Genomic DNA, 22,049 nt, shown 5'->3' on the forward strand with positions numbered 1-22,049 from the left:
CACTGTGTACACACTTAGTAGTAGGTTGCATGAATACAATGGATACATTCTACCAGGGCCAAGAATTACTTGAAATATCTATAGTATAATCTCATACCCTCTTTCTTGCATGGAGTCCCACATCTTTGTGTGGACTAATACCTACCATGGTTATGGTAATTTATGATTTAAGTAGCTCTGTTTTACAAAACCAATTGCAAGGCAGTGGTTGATCACTGCATGTTGCTTTATATCCATAATATTTAAGCAATAATTTGGTGACTGACATTATGGCTTGATAAACAAATCTGATGAAGTATAAACAACTGGCAGTTACATAATTTCAGCTTTGTCATATAATGTACATTTGATACAACTGAGTACTGCATCACATAGCTCCCTATATACATATTATATTGACTCATTTTGCTGCTCTTTCTTGGAAGTATACATGTGTAAAAGTCATTTTCTGGGAACATTAATTTTTGGTGCTTTTCACACTAAAAATGGGCAAAAATTTTCTTTTATATACACATGTATATATCTATGTATACTACAATCAGCTTGTAACAGGCGAGAATTATTCAATTTTTATTACTGTGTGAGTCAATAAAGTCCCCAACTTGGGCCCCCATAAATTTTAAAATCGCATGTTAGTCACACAATACGCAAAGGACTTTTTACTTTGAAGACCTATATGGGCAGCACACGATGCATTAAATCACTGATATTGCATTTGAGTTTTTACATTTTGGAGTTGTCCAAACTAGTAGATTCTTAGGTCAAAAAAAAAAAAAGAAATTGTTTGTTTGTCCATAGATCACTTTCAGAAGTTGGATTGGTCATACAGGAAAAGTTTTTTTTTCTTGTATCTTTTTTTTTTTCAAGTACCAAAAGTGTGTTAAATGTGAAATACTTGTTTTTATGTAAAACTGACCACAGAATTTCCACCAAAGACAAATTCAAGGTAAACCCTTTCAAAGTTCAACAATGTTTTAGTTGTGTAGACGCTGATGATGATAATACGAAATATCGAAATTGTCAGCCAGGTACGACTGGACAGGGGGAAACATGCAGGAAATGGTATTTTACAACATTTCTTTTATATCTTCAGTTTTTCAGACGAAAAGTTCATGACATATTTGGGAAAATTGTGAAAAAAAAGTTCTACGGTCGGCACTACTGAGATGTTCGGTTGGACGAGGACAAGCAAACAATTTGGTAACTGATGACATCATATGATGAGTTTCCATGGTTATCCATACCTAAGAAAAACAAACAAACAAACAAATTAAATCTTATCAGTTTGATAATTGAAACTTTAAATTGTCAGTCCAAATATTTTACTTTTTGAAAGAAAATAAATGTACTTGTCAGTCAGTGTAAATTTTATCAAATGATTTTAAATTATCTACCTTTAAATCCCCTTCCAGGGTCAGAATTTTGGCGAGATTGCAAGAATAGATTCTTGCAAAGATTTTCGTAAACAGATTTTTGTGAATCAAATTTTAGTCTCGCATACTTTTGTAGTTTACACAGTAGTTGATTGGCAAGAATCAAATGATTCCTACAAATTCACTCTGCAAGAATCAAGATTGATTCCTGCATGACGCATATTTGTATCAAACTCACCTGGTCAATTCAGATTAAGTTGATTCCATGATCTCTATAGAGCAGTTTCTGTGCAGGTGCATCCAGGAAGAAAGCCATGTCGTCTCGCTGTGGTATGCCACTGCTGTTTGGAGGATAATGTTTATTCTGCGCAAATACTTGGTGAGAGGCATTCTGGTGAGCACACACAGCACTTCTATGGTTTCTGGTAATAAAATTGATACAGAAATTAAAGAGAAAGTTACACGACTGTAAGAAAGAAAGCCATGTCATCTTGCTGTGGTATGCCACTGTTGTTTTAATATGAGGATAGTGTTTATTCTGTGCAAATATTTGGTGAGAGGCATTCTGATGAGCACACACAGCACTTCTGTGGTTTCTAAGAATAAAATTGATACAGATATAGAAGAAGAAAGTTACGCTACTGTAAGGAAGAAAGCCATGTCATCTTGCTGTGGTATGCCACTGTTGTTTTAATATGAGGATAGTGTTTATTCTGAGCAAATATTTGGTGAGAGGCATTCTGATGAGCACATACAGCATTTCTTTGGTTTCTATAATATAAATTGATACAAAAATTAAAGAGAAAGTTACACGACTGTAAGAAAGAAAGCCATGTCATCTTGCTGTGGTATGCCACTGTTGTTTTAATATGAGGATAGTGTTTATTCTGTGCAAATACTTGGTGAGAGGCATTCTGGTGAGCACCCACAGCACTTCTGTGGTTTCTAATAATAAATTGATATAGAAATTAAAGGGGGTAACCCTATTGGTTTTGGATATGGATTGTCTTTAAAATTACATAATAATATCAAATATCGCCCCTTTATGCTGCTTTGTGAAAAAAACGAGAGCATTTTCAGCGTAAATGTGAATAAATAGCCAAATTTGCAATCCAATACCTTGGTATACGTGAATTGCATTCTAGGCAGGCAAGCAACAACAACAATTCCCGTTTGTATGACGAATGCTGACATGCTGTACAATTTTGAATGCCCGGTCCGTATTGAACGGAAAATATTTGTTGTTGTTTTCGTATCGTTTCAGAAAAAAAAGGAAACAAAATATATTTCCCTTGCAATATGTACATTTCAAATGAATATAAAAGGTTTTGGTTAAAAATAGAGAGGAAAAAAATCTTCCGATCCCGGATTTTGAACCGGGTACCTCACGGGTGAAGCATGATGCGCTAACTAATTGAGCTATTCGGCCCACTACGTTCGACGTGGAAGTTTTATAATTATATACGGCGCACCGTCTCCTCAGCAGTTAGTGTGGTTCGCTTTTTTCACAGAATGTGTATGACGCGAAACCAAAGTAGCTGTTGAGGAGACTCATGATTCGCAATTCATTCCGCACCCACAAATCCAAGTAAGTTCTAGTATTTACAAACTGGTAACCTGTAAAAGCCGCTGTGTTTCATGATTTCTCCGAAATACATCGACTTGGAGCGCCAAATTTCAGGATAGTAATGAGAAAAATAGTATCTATCATGTGATACCCAAACCTCATCAACAATGAAAAAAATCGGGAGGATGATGCTGTCGATCGGGTTACGGACCTTTAAAGAAGAAAATTAAACTATATGGTAAAAGTGGAAATGTTCACAGAACTAAAATTTTCACACTTTTTGAACTCGACACAGTTACCGAAAAAATAAAAACTTGTGAATTTGTCTTTATGCATCAGGGTCTATGTAAAAAGATACAAAATTACATATTTAAAAACAAGTAAAGTATTCAAAATTGGCAAAGCACGATAAAATGACATACAAGAAAATGACCACTTTTACAATTCAAGAAGAAAGCATACATATATTGTAACTGTAAACACGATAATTTCATGTGATTATTTTTTGTGCGGTAAAGATTTCAACAACAAAATTTTTGTTTTTAAGGTTGGTCTGAACCCTGGAATTATGGAAACTTTCGGGCCTCATAACTTCTAAATTGTTGGTCTAAAGTATATAAAAGTATACATATTTAGAATGGCAAGGACTTGATAAGTTCATTTGTGAGGTCAAATTTGGCCCAAAATGGCACTTTTGGCCCAAAATCCACAAAATAATGGTTTTGGCCCACTTCTTTTTCGTGCATCATAACAAAAAAATTCTTGGGCCAAAATCTTTTTTATTAATTTTTAAAAACTAGATCAAAATATCTAGGACCCGTTTTTTCATTTTTTTGAATTTCACCAATTTCACCAAAAATATTTGAAATTTGGGCCCAAATCGGGCTTTTTTTATGATTTTTTTGAAAAATCAGCATTTTTTTTACCATTTTTGGCGAAAATTTCTCAAAGTTGGTCAAAATTCAAAAAAATGAAAAAACGGGTCCTAGATATTTTGATCTAGTTTTTAAAAATAAATAAAAAAAAAATTTTGGCCCAAGAATTTTTTTGTTATGATTAACGAAAAAGAAGTGGGCCAAAATTTGACCTCACAGATGAACTTATCAAGTCTTTGCCATTCTAAATATGTATACTTTTATATACTTTGGACCAACAATTTAGAAGTTGAGAGGCCTGAAAGTTTCCATATTTCCAGGGTTCAGACCAACCTTAATTGGGCTAATTTCAAGATTTACACAAACCGTTTCATGCATTTAAAAAAAATTGTGCAAGTTTAAAAGAGCACATAAAGTTAAAAATAAGGTTAGCACAAATTTGTCAAATAAAGCAAGTGAAAATTAAGGAAGAAAGTTTATGGTGTATCTGTAAACATGGTTATTTTGTGCGATTATTTTTTGTGCTGCAAAAATTCTTATTTTTCCCCTTGTTTTAAATTTGGCCAATTTCACATTTTCTACATAACCTTGCACACAAGAAGCTTAAGACACATAAAGTTTAAAAACAATTTCAAACATGTTTGCATGTTTTCAATTTTGCAAAATTCAAGTTTTTAACATATAAATTTATATTTAAAAATTCCATTTTTGCAACATTTTAAATTTCAACCATTCTTAAGTTAGAGGGTATCAAAAGTGTAAACATTTATTTAGCATAAAATTTTCCACTTCATTACAACTTCTTCCACTGGTTTTATTTACCACTAGCAATTGTGTGTGGGTGGTGAACTGTGCCTGCCTCTGGCACTTTTCTAGATCCGGAATGCATAGGTACAGTACGCGAATGGTATGCTATGCGTATAGACAATGGGACTATCCATATGTTGGTTTAGATTCAAGAAAATGGATTAACTTTTGAACTGGATTGAAATTTAGGTGCATTTCAGCGTAAATAAAATTGGCCCAGACAGTGTTTGAATACAAAAGTCTCACGTTCGTGAAGTTATAGTAGTTCCTGAAGTTAATTTAAAGGTGTAAATGATCCTTCATAGTTAGACTTATATGTAAGTCCTAGTTTAATCTAGAACTGTGCAATAAGTTAGTGCCCTTATGTGAATACCCACCATACATACCATACTTTTCGAACCAGATTCATGTGGTTTGTAAAGATTTTTATCTGGTACGCATTGGTTTATGATGCGTAACTTTACACATTTGTGCCATCATGCAGTTGCACATACTACCCATAGACATGTAACCTGATATTCAATCACAACTTGCCTGTGGTGAGGACAGATTTGTTACCAGTACATAATTACAAACCAAAATTGCTCTGAATCAATCCAGATTTAGAACATTGTATGGATTGTTTGGATAATACTAGAATAGATACATGTACATTTTATTCAAAAGTAATGAATTAAAGTGAAAGCATTAAGTGTGTGTAGTACCTACTGTACATGTCTACAGTGCCAAGATTTCAAAGTTGAATGGCAAACCACATGTGATAGCAATAACAAGTGTATAAAACTTTGAGCGGTGACATAGAAGCACATTGGACATTTGGAAGAAGCTAAAGACATAAATTTCTGCAAGATCAAAGCTCTGTCAGTGAAGTCATTGAGTCACATAAATTGTAGGTTGAGAAGCATATCTGGATGGCAAAGACCAAGTAGGTATAACAAGAAAGTGTGATACCACTAATACCACAAGACAACTGAGGTGGAAATTATATTACAGGGTGGAACTGCTATTGTGGAATCTAGTTGGATATAGTTGCATATTGATAATAACAACAGACTACATTATCTCTGCAATGCAATGGCGCTACTTTGGAACTATACAGATGGGTGCTTTTTTTGTATTGAAGAATTTGTACTGTATCCAATTCGACTATAGCCATTTTAGCAAAGGCTTAGTGTGTGAGCTCGCTCTCAACAAACAAGTAAAAACGATTATTCCTTGAAATATTTCTCTGACAAAATTGTACGACTGCTTACATCTTGTAGGTCTCGTGTGTACTCTGCAGAATCTCAGAAAGACTACCTGAATACAACATTGTGCGGCTTGTGATTGGTCAGTGGAAACAGGTGGGTCATGCATAGAACTACAATTTTTATGGGGTTGTATGCTTAAAGCACCTGACGCGATCAAATGTACATGTGCTGTCCGAGAATTTATTATGTGAATAGTACGCTCCGCTCTTCATGGATACTAATCTCTTGCGCTCTGCTCTTCACAGACAAAGCCACAATCGAGTCTTTAACAAAGACTAATTCAACTAATGAGCTTAAACAAGTGTAATTCACTCATCAGCAGCTAGCCTAGAAGAGCTACCAAAACAGCTTATCTACTGTAAGTGTGTATGGAATCAACTTTGGAAGTAATCTGAAATACAATCGATCAACCTACACCACTAAATGAGGTTTCCATGTGTAATGTGGATCAAAAAATTCACGGTAAAGCTGGATCACTTTGGAGTAAGACTAAATCCAAACTGGGATTCTCTTGATCTTGCCCATGGATAATATCATACATATATAGAGCAAGTCGTAAACTACAACATCGATAAACAGGTATGATATCAGAATTTCTATGAACCACAAAACAGTGAGTTGGTGGCAAAAAAGCAAACCACAGAATAATTCATGAGATCGCGAATCCTTGCGAGTGCAACTATTTTCATTTGCATTGTATGTCTATAAAAGGCCAGCAGTTGCTTTCACTAAGGAATTGATACCTAATAAAACATAAAAATTAATCAAGTCCAAGATTGATATTGACAGCCATCTGTGTTCAGCTCAAATAAATTCTGTTTTCTGCATGATAGCGTTTCTGACTGTTTCACGATGCTATGCCGATTATATAATCACCTTCTCTTATCTGCCTTTGTGATACTCTGCGTATATTTACCAGCATCGGCAAATGAAACCAACGATACTGTCAGATGCTATGGCCACGATCGCCATTTCATTCTCCCCAGAAATAGCTCACTTGCAATTCAGACGTATGAGAATGAGACCTGTAACTTTGTGGTGTCCTCATCCAATTACCAAGAAATTACTGTGAATATTCTTTCGTTATCATCAAGGTCTTCTTTTGATTACCTTGTCCTGCAAGAATCTGGAGCCCAGTGCTTCAATCGATCTTTTGCCTGGATTGGATCTATGGTGACAGATTCGTGCGCGGTAGTTCTTAACTGTAGTATGATCCGTATTGACATTACAGCATCATCTAAGTTGGACATATGGGAGGGCAGTATGATTTCATCTTCAAGTGATGTTGAACAGTTTGATCCAGCTCATCTACCTGCATCAGCGAGCTTCAATTTCCACCAGTGTGAAAATGTCCACATCATTGATGAGATCTACCACATTCCATATAATGACATTCGCTACACAACACTACAAGAGTTATGCCCATCTCTCAAGATAACATTAGAAGGTGATCCATACTTCAATCCAGATGAGCTACCTGGATTTGATCTTGGACTTCCAGATGAAATCATTCTTGCTGAATTCCCAGAATGTCCGGATAACTGCTTCTGTACCCTACACTTCCAGGTGTTTCTCATTGACTGTCCTGGTGTATTTGTGCAGAAGAAATATCTATTGGTTGGCAGATCTCCTGCATCAATCGCAAACTCAACCGCTATAGATATCTCTGGCAGGCAACTTGCTCACTTAGAAACCAACAGCTTCTTCAATCTACCGGATCCGGATGTCATCATTTTGTTGCTGAGCAAGAATGAGATAAACACCATTGGAGCAGGTATTTTCAAAGGTTTAAGAAACATTCATACTTTGGACTTGTCATTTAACCAAATCTCAAGTTTAAAAGATGACTCATTCTCACATTTGTATGAATTAAAGCAATTATTGTTAAATGTAAATAAGTTGACTTACATTTCACATAGTTGGTTTGACAATTTAGTGAATGTACAAGTACTAAATTTAGGGGGAAATCCTATCCGGGAGGTAGAACCAGATACATTTTCAGACATGCAAAATCTACAAGTCTTGTCTTTATCTCATTGCCATCTATCCAAAATGAAAAACCTCGCTAACAATCTGCTTTTATTGGATCTTGCATCAAATACTTTCCCAAATTTTCCCACGGCTGTGCCACAGAATTTAACCCATTTATCATTCGATAGCAATCAACTATCCATTCTTAATCAATCAATATTTGATGATCAATCCTCATTGGTGTCACTAGTCCTATCAAAAAATAACATTTCTTTTATACCAAAACACCTGTTCAGTGATCTTCATAGTTTGAAACGCTTATACTTGGACTTTAATACATTGAATCAAATACAAAGCGACCTTTTCATTGGAGTTACAAAGTTAGAGATACTAGACCTAGGTAACAATGACATTGAATCATTACAGTCCACAGTATTCAGAGATCTTTTTCAATTACAAGTGCTTTGGCTGAATGGCAATTACATTAACCTGATTCAAATGGACCTTTTCAATGAATTGACAAAGTTGACGGTACTAGATCTGGGTAACAATAACATTGAATCATTACAATCGGGAGTATTCAGAGATCTCCAATTATTGCAAGAGCTTTGGTTGAATGACAATCAACTAAAGGTGATTCAAATGGACCTTTTTAATGGGTTGACAAAGTTACAAATACTACGTCTGAATAACAATAGCATTGAATTGTTACAATCGGGAGAGCTTTGGCTGAATGGTAATAAACTCACAGGGATTCAAGTGGGCCTTTTCAATGGGTTGAAAGAGTTAGGGCTATTAGACCTGCATAACAATAACATTGAATCATTACAGTCGGGTGTATTCAAAGATCTCAATAATTTGCAAGGGCTTAGTCTTTTTGGCAACAGACTAAAGGTGATTCCGGTGGACCTTTTCAATGAATTGACAAAGTTAGAGAAACTAGGTCTGGGTAACAATAACATTGAATCATTACAGTCGGGTGTATTCAGAGATCTCCATCTATTGCAAGAGCTTTGGCTAAAGGGCAATAAACTTACAGAAATTCAAGTAGGCCTTTTCAATGGCTTAACAAAGTTAGAGCTATTAGACTTGCATATTAATAACATTGAATGGTTACAGTCAGGCGTGTTCAGAGACCTTCATCAATTGCAAGAACTTTCCATGAATGGCAATAAATTCAAGGACGGGGTTCAAATGGGTCTTTTTGATGGACTAACAAAGTTACAAATATTATATCTGGGTATCAACCACATTGACGCATTACCATCAGGTATATTCAGAGACCTTCATCAGTTACAAGAACTTTCATTGCATAACACCAGGCTTAATGTAATACAAATTGACATTTTCAATGGGTTGACACAGTTAAAGATATTAAATTTAGGTAATAATACCATAAAATCATTCTCATCCGGTATATTTAGAGACTGTCATCAAATGCAAGAGCTTTGGCTATATGACAACGAACTTAAGGTGATTCAAATTAACCTTTTCAATGGATTGACCAAGTTAGAGATATTAAGTCTGGAAGAAAATAGCATTGAATCAATGGAGCTGGGTGTATTTAGAGACCTTTATCTATTGCAAGAGCTTCGTCTGCATGGCAACAAACTTAAGGTAATTCAAATGGACCTTTTTACTGGGTTGACAAAGTTAGAGAAGTTACGTCTGAACAACAATGAAATTGAATCATTACCATTAGGTGTATTCAAGTATCTTACCAAGTTAGCCATATTAAGTTTGGAAAACAATAGAATTGAATCTTTAGAGCTAGGTGTATTTAGAGACCTTTATCTATTGCAAGAACTTCGTCTGCATGGTAACAAACTTAAGGTAGTTCAAAGGGACCTTTTCAATGGATTAACAAAGTTAGAGATATTAAATATGCATAACAATGAAATTGAATCATTACCATCAGGTGTATTCACATATCTTCATTTATTAAAACAAATTTGGTTGAGTGGCAACAAACTTAAGGTGATTAAAACTGACCTCTTCAATCAATTGACAAAGCTAGAGAAGTTGCACTTGTTTAACAATAGCATTGAATCACTACCTTCCACTGTATTCAAAGACCTCACTAACTTGAAAGAGCTTAGTCTCTCCAACAATGGCTTGACTGAAATACCAGAAGACATTTTTCACCAATTTAATGGAATGTCATTACAGCTATTAGAAATGCATTCAAATAAAATTAAGAAACTTTATCCATATCAGTTTTCAAACTTGAGAGAGTTAGTAGTTCTGAACCTTTATAATAATGAATTGAAGATAATCCACAGTAAATCACTGTCTGGTCAGTTCACTAAACTGAAATATCTAGGCCTTGGGAAAAATGATCTAAGTAAGGTAACAAAAAAGTCTTTCACAGGTTTGACTTTGCAAAACAATAGTTATGTTAAAATAGACAATCCAGCCACATGTTGTTTTCTCAAAATACCAAGTAAAAACCATTGTCTTTCTACAGATATGGAATCTCCTTACTTAACATGTAAACAGCTTCTTCCTTCCACCATGGTTAAATTCTGTACATGGATTTTCGGTTTTACTGCTTTGTTTGCAAACAGTGTGGTTTTTGTTTGGGGATGCGAAAAGATCAGATCTAAATCAGCAGATAAAAAGCAGGTGAAGCAAGTTGTTTTCATCACCAACTTAGCTCTAGCAGATTTACTTATGGGTCTGTATTTGTTAGTTATTGCATCTGTTGATCAATACTATAATGAGTATTTTCCTTCATATGCTGAACTTTGGAGAAACAGCAAACTTTGCAAATTTGCAGGATTTCTATCAGTCTTATCAAGTGAAGCATCCCTCCTTTTGCTTGGACTGATAGCTGTTGATAGACTTTGGACTTTTCGAAAAATATTTATAATACGCAAGCTGTTCGGCAAAAGGACACAAATATTGATGACATCAATTGCATGGATTATTGCTCTTGCATTAAGCATTGCAAATATTTTCTTTCACAATGATAAATTGTATCAATATTCGGATATATGCATTGGGTTACCATTAACTAGAAGCAAAATATATCTGGAGGGATATACAAATGTTACAATAACATACAACTTTGATAGGCCAGATGATCATGGAAAGTTCAAAACTTTCACAGAAATTGACTCAAAATTAGGAAGCTATTTCTCAATTGGGCTCTTTCTTGGACTCAACTTTTTGTTATGTTCGATGGTTGCAATGTGTTATATCCTTTTATTCATATATATTTGTAAATCAGGATTCTCCTTGCTCAAAACTGAATTGAAAATGGCCATAAAGATGGGTACCATCGCACTGACTGACCTCATGTGTTGGCTTCCCATTGTCGTCTTGGGTATTCTAGCGCAGACTGGAGTAAAAGAACTCCCCCCTGAATGGTTTCCATGGATTACAGCTTTTGCTTTACCAATCAATTCTGTACTCAATCCATTTTTATATGCCACTGTTGATCGTGTATCTAATCACTTTGTTGATCGGTTAAAGGCACAACCCAATTTTTACAATGAAATGGAGACAATGATGTAGTAGGTCTTAAAAAACTGTTGCATTGCTGTCACCTGACCAACCCTAAAAACGTTTTGTTTTGTTTGCCCCCTAAAAAAATAATAATAAAATTTGGTTATTCTCCAGTTCGGTAGTGATGTCAATGTTTTTTCACGGTTGTACCGCAAGCGTGCTGACAAACTGCCCCCGTACGCGTGCGTGAATACTCAGGGCATTTAACTTTACGTGCGCGATTTGATACTGTGGCAAGCGAAATACGCACATACGTCACTACCAAACTTCAGATGAACCAAATTCCAGTAATATCGTGCTACTGTACTCCTCACAAAAAAGAATTGCTGTAACATTTTTTGTGTCAATGCTTGGAAAATGCTAATTCTCTAATTTAGTCAATTCATTTATTGTGAAGGATCAATCTGAATGGCATGATTCATGTAAACATCTCAAAAAAAGTAACTAACCCCTCTTAAATAATGACCATTATCAAAAACGGGTGATTGTATTATAAATCTGTAAAATGCGTTGGAAGCAGAATTTATTTCTGCATATATTGACACCTCAATTGTAGCAATTGACTAAATATTGACGTCACAGCGTACATTTAAATCAATGTAACCCAAGATTTGAAAGTTGCAGTAAATTGTATTGATTTTGTATTCAGTGTAATGGAAGGAAATCTGTGTAATGATATCTGAGTGTTTTTGTATTGTAAAAATTTGTATGTAAGTGCAACTTTCAAATCTGGACCTCACTACATTAAATTGAACACTGTATCATTATTTTCTGGACTATCATATCAAATGAGGTGTCAAAATGTGCAGAAATAAATTCTGCTTCCAATGCATTTTACAGATTTGTAATACAATAGCCCCTTTTTGAATAATGGCCATTATTTAAGGGGAGTTAGTTACTTTTTTGAGATGTTTATGTGTGACATGAGATCTCTATTGGGCTATTCCAGTTGAAATCCATACCCCCTATGGAAGACATGACCATAATCTTCCACACATGGAGTGTGAATTTAAAATGGTGTTACCTGGATGGATGACTCCTTTTGAAATCTACACACACTCCTGTGTGGGAGATAGAGGTCATGTCTTCCATAGGGGTGTATGGGTTTTCAACTTGAATAGATGATAAAACTTAGCATTTTGCACTCCGGCTCATTATACAGTGTTTGAAAGCTATGTATACATATTTGAATGAGCTGTAAAAAAGACAGAAAATCAATTTATACAACAAAAAAAATGAAGCCTTATTTGTTGACAATGATGTACTTATTACTTGTTTAGTTGAAACAAAAGCCAATTTTTACATTTTAATTTTAATTTTTTTTTTAAACTATAAAACTATATTTAGTTATTGGTGGGTATCTTCTGTAGATAGCAAGATGTACAATACGTACATTGTATATAACTACCTTCAGTAGATAGATTAGTAAGCTGTAGGTATAAAACCATAGACTAATACTAGAGACTGACCGATCAGATCGGTAGCTTCCATATCGGGCCGATTATTAGCTTATCGGTAGTGATCTGCATCGGCCGATTTTTCCTTCATCCGCCGATGTAATGCACCGATCACCCAATATCATGAAAGTAATTGTTGAAGCTTAACAAGTATTCATTTATTGGTATATTTCTTTGAATTAGACTAGTTAAATCAAGCGAAATTTAGCAAAAGAACAAGCTTTGTAGGCGATAAACATATATAAAATCATACCGTGATTCAGGCATGCAGCGCAGCTGAGATAATCAGGTAATTCCCCGCATGCTGCATGCACATTACAATTGTAGTTCTTACTTCCGGGTTACTCACGTGCGTACGGGCCGCGTGCAAAACTCAACACTTCCGGGTTACACACGTGCGTGTCAGATTGGAAAGAGCTACGGGTCGCGTGCAAAACTCGACACTTCCGGGTTACACACGTGCGTTTCAGATTGGAGAGAGCTACGGGCCGTGTCCAAAACTCACACTGACTTGAACGTAAACACAATATTAAAATGGGGCGATCGAATGATTCGATGGACTGGGACATCAGGGGGAAACGGTAAATTGAGCTTATAATAATCATGGTCAAATTCAGTATTTTAAATGCATATGGGAGTGTGTTTTTTTGTGCTCAGAGCATACATAATTGTGGTAATACTTATGCATAAGTACCCTTTCAACATACGGGTGAAATTTACTCACGGTGATGGCAGCCATTGTTTACAATTGGGGAACTGGTAATCGGCGATCGGCGATCGAATCGGCAGATTAAAGAGATAATTGATCGGCCAATCGGCCGATTCAGATAAGGACCTGATCGGTCAGTCTCTAACTAATACAGACTATTCTCCAACAGTCAAAGTTCCTGTGCTTTGTATGCTATGAATTCTTGCATATTCATGAGGGCCGATTGTTCGACCCTGAATGTCTAACAATCAATTTGTGTATAAATACGATAGAGCGTTGTGTGTCTTTGCTTATACACAAAAGACCATACAAATATGTGGTATGTGCGTAGCAATTTCGCCTGTCGCACTTCATGGAACGATCGGCCCTCATTATCCGGTGATGCTGAGATTTTAGGTGTTTGTGGTTACTCTGTATCTCTTTAGTCCATATGTGACATGATCAAGGGGAATGAGTCACATGACGGCCCTGCTCAAAAATGAGTTTTACACAGGTTTCTAAAGAGGACATCTAGAGCTTTCAGAAACTGAAAACCCCATGTTGATACGACTTTTCTTTGTGAAGTTACGTCAGTTTATCAATCGCTGAAAACAATATAAAACAAAAGAATTTTAACACTTTCTTTGCCAATATCTCAAAATCAATATTAGCGACATCCGACTCATTTCCCTTGATCGTGTCACATATATAAAACTATCTACAGTAAAGTAGTATTTCTAACATGTTGATGACACAAAAGCACATACACTACAACATTGAGGTCATATTTTGATCTACATTTATGAAGAAGTTATTATTGAAATTCCATTCAAAATGAGACAATATTGGCCCATAGTGCTTGATTTAATTGCAATTTACAAATATTTCAAAATGTATATATAAAAGTTATTCAAAATTGAATGTATTTAGGTGTTAATTATAAATCATTAAAATATGATATAATATTAAACTATGACTGGATGTTTATATTTGTTTGTTGTACATAAATTGTATAAAGTTTCTATGTAGTGAGGCAGTAAGGATTTTTGTGATTAAGACCTGCAGTCAAGTTATAGGTTAGCTGAATACTTTGAAATACCAAAACATTTTGGTGGCAAAAATGCACCTTGCTATGAAAAGAGTTATGACCTTATACTCTGATCAGTTCTTAATTGGCGAGGCTCGTAACATCGTGGATTGATATAGAATTGCGTACAAACAGCTTGGCGCACCATCTACGCGAACCGCGGTTTGCCTATTGCTTGACTGACACACTCTTTTGAGAATTTACGCAGGCGTAAGTTGGAACTTTATTGATGCGCGCAGTAATAAAAACCGAATAATACTCGCCTATTACGAGCTGATCATAGTATAGAAGGTCATACAGGGCCAATCTTGCTTTCAACCACACCACAGCACACCATATGGGTCAAAACATGAAAATGGTATGTTTTTAACCAAAATGGTGCCAAATTGTTCAGCATGCAAAAGCAATTAAATAAAGGATACTTAACAATGCCAATGACTCCTGTAGAAGAGAAAATTGACCTTTGATTTTTTTACTCAGATACGCCAGTCTTGTAGAGCAGGTGCCTATTAGAGAGTCTGAATTCTCCTGTTAAATCCCTAATGTATAACATACAGTAAACACTACACAGCACAAAAAGGAAGTCCACACTTCTTTGGGGATCATAAGTTTTATTGCAAATAAGTAAATTCATAAGGTTGATATATAAAATGTATGGAGAATTTTGTTTGCTGCAGTTTGATACCTCACTTATGTAAACAGAATGAATTTATTTAATTATGCAAGTTTCAAAAGTTGCACCTTATGTTATTACTGTGTAAAAAGTAACCCTTTAATGGGTAGCAACTATGCACAATAAATTGAAAAACTGCAGTCAATGCAGGGGTCATTACCAATCAACGACACATGTTGACCGCCACTCGCTTCAGTGAGTACAACCTCTCAAGCTAAGCCAATGGGCTATTCCATTTGAAATACATAAACCCCTGTGGAAGAATGGCCTTAGTCTTCCACACAGGGAGTGTAAATTTCAAATGTGATTACCTGAATGGGTGACTCCATTTGAAATCTACACCTAATCCCCTGTGTAGGGGATTCAGGGGCAATAACTTCCATATGGGGTGTATCATGGACATGGATTTGAACTGGAATAGCCCATTTTACATCATGTAATCCAATTGAATTTAAAACTTTTCAAATCACACTAATTTTCATAAATCTGAAAGGTTTAATTAGGGATTCAATCATGTTTCACGTTTCACAATGATGCATCTACGTCGTCTGTGTAGTTTATTTCACGAGGGCAGCTTTAGCTTTAGCTGCCTGAGCGAAGTAAGCCACACAGATGCACCAGACACGAGTTGTTAAACGGTGATGAACAATGATGAAACATGATTGAATCCCTTTCAACAACGAAAACAAGCTAAAGATCATCTAATTTACACAATTATTTCATTAGGACTGTCCGTTATTAGTCATTGCCATTAAACTTTACCAGAAAATCGGTGATTTCTCTGTTGATATCAGCAATAAAACTAAAGAATAAAGCAGCAATGTTTAGCTGCTCCCTCCAAAAATACAGAATTCAATACTATCAATAGAACGTGTTTACACATATAAAGTTCCAGGCATGACAAATTTTACGCGCTCACCCCTACACATTAACTTGTGTTCGTGTACACACTCAGGAAAAGTGTGGATTCATCACCGATTAACAACGCTTGGCTCTTGTACAAAGGTATAGGAAGAGTTGTTGAATTCTTTTGACAAAGGTGATGTATCAAACTCTAGCTAACAATATTCTTCATACAATCTTATCGATATTAATATTTTGAATTGATCATTTAAATATTATGACTCCTCATCAAACAAGTGTGGACTTCCTGTTAATGTGTTTTTTACTAATAGCTCCCTACCTGACTAAAACATCTGTTATGCTGTCATCCTTGGTAAACTGATGATGTAACATGTCTGATGCCCGGCAGAATTCTGATTGCATAGGAGTAACAGGGTTTTCCAAACTACCTATACACAATGCAAACAAAAATCAGTTACAGGTCGATAATCAGTTCTAAGTGTCATTAGTCCAAAAACCCAGTAACTTGATTGTAAACCGTACCCCTTACCCTAACCTTCACCCTCACCTAAGTCCTAATTCTAACACTAAACATGACCCAACCGTAACATAAAATGCCTTAAATCCTAACTTTAACAATTTTTGAACTAATGACCCTTTGGACTAATCCCCCAAAATCAAGTCAACATCCTATTCTGATTTCACACACACTGAAGGCATCCAACTGCACACAATGAAGTCGCTGAGTTAAAGGTGTTCTCGGAGTGTTCACTCGCATACTAAAGTGGTACCCATGCTTGTCACAGCATCTCAAATTTTGATCCTAAACAGCGTATTCTGGGGTTGCAAATTTCACCCCTTATTGGCGTAAGATATTAGAAATTTTACCCCCTAAATGGTGTAAGACACTAAAATGGACCCCTAAATGGCATGTGTATGACAATTTTCTCACTTAATATGAGTAGGCCTGCCAATAAATTGAGAGATAAAACTGGAACCATACATATTCATTTTCTTTGTTTTGGTTTAATACATCTCCAGAACCACCTTTGCAAATAAGTGACCCTTAATGTCGAAGATGGGTTGAAATGACAGCAGGTCAAAATTTGACCCTTTTTCGACGTTTTTTGTGATGAGCATGCGTACCAAATAATATCCCAAGTGAACCCACCGGGAAGGTGTGTCACCTGATTGACAGCCTCACACCCCCACTATATGCAATACAGATTTTGGCATTGGGTAATAAGGTGAAAGCTCATATTTTTCTCATACCCCCTATGGACCGTTGTGTTACACATTTTACTTCTGGAATCCAAACTGCTGAAGCAAGCTCCGTCCGTGGACACTTTCAAAAAACTTTTTGAATATGATCTTATTGATATGTGTATATTCTGTGTTTTGTTTGTGTCCTAACCCTAACCTGCCAGGGGCTTTTTGGCGATGGGAAGGGAAAGAAGGAAGGAATAAAAAGAGAAAAGAAAGAAAGAAGTTGTTTGCTCTGGGTGGGATTCGAACCTGAGACCCTTCGCATGCCAAGCAGATGTTCGGCGACACTTTGCCACGGGTCTTGGGCTTCGCTGGCCAGCGAAACCGTGCCTAAATATCACTTGGGGCGATTGCATCATCACACCACGTGGGATGCACGCACGAACATCGCATATATCAAGTAATATTTTGTAGTACTCGGGCGGGTTAGGGTTAATGACACTTTTTAGATCGTATTTTGCGCTAGATGATGATTCTTGTACATACTACCTAGTTTCGCCTTTTCTATGCCTGTTGTTGTTACTTTATCTTGTTGTTTTCGGGAGAGTGGAATCAGTCATCTGGCTAGTCTGCCCTGTCTGTTGTTTGGTGTTCTCCTCATTTAGACAGCCCTGTGTTTCTGATTCCTCTCTCTCGAGAACTTAACGGTTGTTTAGGCTGGGGCTACCTTCCTGTAAGCCTACACAAAATTCAGCATCTCAAATTTTGATCCTAAACAGCGTATTCTGGGGTTGCAAATTTCACCCCTTATTGGCGTAAGATATTAGAAATTTTACCCCCTAAATGGTGTAAGACACTAAAATGGACCCCTAAATGGCATGTGTATGACAATTTTCTCACTTAATATGAGTAGGCCTGCCAATAAATTGAGAGATAAAACTGGAACCATACATATTCATTTTCTTTGTTTTGGTTTAATACATCTCCAGAACCACCTTTGCAAATAAGTGACCCTTAATGTCGAAGATGGGTTGAAATGACAGCAGGTCAAAATTTGACCCTTTTTCGACGTTTTTTGTGATGAGCATGCGTACCAAATAATATCCCAAGTGAACCCACCGGGAAGGTGTGACACCTGATTGACAGCCTCACACCCCCACTATATGCAATACAGATTTTGGCATTGGGTAATAAGGTGAAAGCTCATATTTTTCTCATACCCCCTATGGACCGTTGTGTTACACATTTTTACTTCTGGAATCCAAACTGCTGAAGCAAGCTCCGTCCGTGGACACTTTCAAAAAACTTTTTGAATATGATCTTATTGATATGTGTATATTCTGTGTTTTGTTTGTGTCCTAACCCTAACCTGCCAGGGGCTTTTTGGCGACGGGAAGGGAAAGAAGGAAGGAATAAAAAGAGAAAAGAAAGAAAGAAGTTGTTTGCTCTGGGTGGGATTCGAACCTGAGACCCTTCACATGCCAAGCAGATGTTGGCGACACTTTGCCACGGGTCTTGGGCTTCGCTGGCCAGCGAAACCGTGCCTAAATATCACTTGGGGCGATTGCGTCATCACACCACGTGGGATGCACGCACTGGAACATCACGATATATCAAGTAATATTTTGTAGTACTCGGGCGGGTTAGGGTTAATGACACTTTTTAGATCGTATTTTGCGCTAGATGATGATTCTTGTACATACTACCTAGTTTCGCCTTTTCTATGCCTGTTGTTGTTACTTTATCTTGTTGTTTTCGGGAGAGTGGAATCAGTCATCTGGCTAGTCTGCCCTGTCTGTTGTTTGGTGTTCTCCTCATTTAGACAGCCCTGTGTTTCTGATTCCTCTCTCTCGAGAACTTAACGGTTGTTTAGGCTGGGGGCTACCTTCCTGTAAGCCTACACAAAATTGCGACCATCCACCACGAAGTGGTAGTAAAGGCGGCTCTAGATCATTTTCTGTTTATTGCAGATTTTAAAAGAATGCACTTTCAGCTTTAAAATGACACCTCAACCAGCTTCATCAGACATATGAAAGTGAAGTTATAGTTCATCAAAGGTCAACTTTCTTATATATTTTACATATAAATCCATATACTGTTTTTGATTGTATCTCAAAATGGATAATGCCGACTTTACGACCAGTTTGTGGTGGATGGGCACAATTAGTCTATTGTCTACACTTCATTGGGGGGTTAACCAGCTTTATTCCACTAGCTGTATAATCCCCATCTTGATGCTAGGCTAACTCTAAGTATGCTAACATGAAGGTAATACCCAGGGTTGCCATACCCACGGTTTGGTAGCCCAATTAGGTGACTTTTGAAGATTGACGAACATAGAAAAGAATGTTTTGTATTTTTTAAAAAGGGTGACTTTTCAGCATTGGCTCCTGTGACTTACTGCAGTTTCCTGTCCCATAGAAACCAATGGTTAAGAGAAAAATTGGACGACTTTTCGATTATTTGACCCGTGATTTGGGCTGAAATTTTTGGGCAACTCTGGTGATACTACAATGTATTACTTACTTTGTAATAGTTTGTCAAACTGGTCATACTGAATAAAATTGTAGATGGAATCTCCCTGTATGGTGCAAATAAACAATAAATCATGATTATGAAAATATTAAGTTCTTATTGACAGCACCTGCACCCTCTTTGCATAGATTCAGTGTGTTATTGCTTTGTTTTTTGTGTCTTATTTAACCTGGGTAAATGATTCAGTGTTGAAACACTGCTTTCCCATGATGCCCTGCAGCCAAAGTAGGGTGTACAGGCATTACCCTGATCAGAACTGGCTGTCATCACCTGCATCTGTCCCACAAATTATTTGAATGCAGTATTAAAATTGAATATGATGTTGCCTCCACAGGGGTTCGGAACCGAGGACCTCTCACACCAAATTTAAAGACCTTAACTACTGGACCATTCTGCTCTTTATTTTGTAAAATATTCAAAATGCCACAAAAACATCTTAGTACATCCATTTATGTTGATAATTGAATTAATTCACTTCCAAAAGTTAATGATCTAGAAAAGTAAATTAATGAGCAAAATAATGGTATGCAATTAGGGATTCAATCATGTTTCACTGTTGTTCATCACCGATTAACAACGATGCGTCCGTGTTGCCTTCGTGGTTTGGATGTGAGTTGTTCAGTGATGAACAATGGTGAAACTATGATTGAATCCTTTCTATGAAACAATTTGTTAAAGATGTCTAATTCACATGATTCTTTCATTCGGAATGTCCGTTTGTCATTGCCACTCAACCTTACAAGCAGATTGGTGATTTCTCTGTTGATATCAGCAATAAAACTAAAGCATAAAGTGGTAATGGTTAGCTGGCTCCTACCTCCAACATAAGAGAGTGCATGTTTATGCATGAGTTCAAGACATGACAAATTGAACACGTTCATGAGTAACATATACGAGTAACTTTGTGTTCGCGTATACGCTACTGGACTGTGGATTCATCACCGATTAACAATGCTTGGCTCCTGTACAAAGGTATAGGAAGAGTTGTTGAATGATTAGTATCCGTTCATGTGACAAGCGTCACTCGAAAGTTGACATTTTTTGTGTGCAAAAGTGATGGGTACTGATCGATAGGCTTGATGCTCTGAAAACAGGAGTATGGTAAACACAGAGTATGTGTGCAATACACTTTTTTCGCAAAAGCATATAGGTACAAATAAAAAAGAAAGAAAGAAAAAAAAAAAAAAAGAAAAAAAAAAAGAAAGAAAGAAAGAAAGAGGAAAGAAAGAAAAAAAAGAAAGAAAGAAAGAAAAAAGAAAAAAAAAAAAGAAAGAGAAAAAAAAGAAAGAAAGAAAAAAGAAAGAAAGAAAGAAAAGAAAAAAAGAAAGAAAGAAAGAAAGAAAGAAAGAAAGAAAGAAAGAAAGAAAAAGAAAGAAAGAAAGAAAGAAAGAAAGAAAGAAAGAAAGAAAGAAAGAAAGAAAGAAAGAAAGAGAAAAGAAAAAGAAAGAGAAGAAAGAAAAAAGAAAGAAAGAAAGAAAGAAAGAAAAAGAAGAAAAGAAGAAAGAAAGAAAGAAAGAAAGAAAGAAAAGAAAGAAAGAAAGAAAGAAAGAAAGAAAGAAAGAAAGAAAGAAAGAAAGAAAGAAAGAAAGAAGAAAGAAAGAAAGAAAAAAGAAAAGAAAGAAAGAAAAAAGAAAGAAAGAAAGAAAGAAAAGAAAAAAGAAAGAGAAGAAAAGAAAAAAGAAAGAAAGAAAGAAAGAAAGAAAAGAAAAAAAAGAAAGAGAAGAAAAGAAAAAAGAAAGAAAGAAAGAAAGAAAGAAAGAAAGAAAGAAAGAGGGAAAGAAAAAAAGAAAGAGAGAAAGAGAGAAAAAAGAAAGAAAGAAAGAGAAAAGAAAGAAAAAAGAGAAAAAGAGGAGAGAAAGAAAGAGAGAAAAAAAAAGAACAACAACAAAAAAACCGCCTGATTTATTAGTGGGGCGGCACATACAAGGAGGCTCCTTGTAGTCAGCACTGAGAAGAAAAGATGAGGGATAGGGGCGGCTTGTAGGGCGGCACATATCAAGTACGAGATGTAACCAGTCAGGAGAAAACGGGAGATAGAGGGCGGCTTGTAGCCAACCAACCATGATAGAGGGATAGAGGGGCGGCACATAACCAGGAATGCAGATAGAGGGCGGCTCGTAGGCAACCAACCATGATGAAGAGATAGAGGGGGCACATACCAGGAATGTAGATAAAGGTGACTTGTAGCCAACCAACCATGATAGAGA

At 36.2% G+C, this 22,049-nt stretch overlaps 1 protein-coding gene across 1 annotated transcript in view; it reads right to left on the reverse strand.

Annotated features, from left to right (window-relative positions):
• Nucleotides 1–1,201: 1,201 nt before the first annotated feature.
• The window catches only part of LOC140165133 (uncharacterized), a 54,412-nt gene continuing 33,564 nt past the window's right edge, over nucleotides 1,202–22,049 (reverse strand). Inside the window, exons 11-14 of the mRNA XM_072188568.1 lie at nucleotides 19,834–19,888; nucleotides 16,442–16,550; nucleotides 1,612–1,795; nucleotides 1,202–1,244 (exon numbers count right to left, since the gene is read on the reverse strand). Coding sequence (XP_072044669.1) covers nucleotides 1,621–1,795; nucleotides 16,442–16,550; nucleotides 19,834–19,888 — 339 coding nt within the window. The 3' untranslated portion in view covers nucleotides 1,202–1,244; nucleotides 1,612–1,620. The remainder of the gene's footprint in view (nucleotides 1,245–1,611; nucleotides 1,796–16,441; nucleotides 16,551–19,833; nucleotides 19,889–22,049) is intronic.

Source organism: Amphiura filiformis, chromosome 11 (genome assembly GCF_039555335.1).
Source record: "Amphiura filiformis chromosome 11, Afil_fr2py, whole genome shotgun sequence".
NCBI lineage: Eukaryota > Metazoa > Echinodermata > Ophiuroidea > Amphilepidida > Amphiuridae > Amphiura > Amphiura filiformis.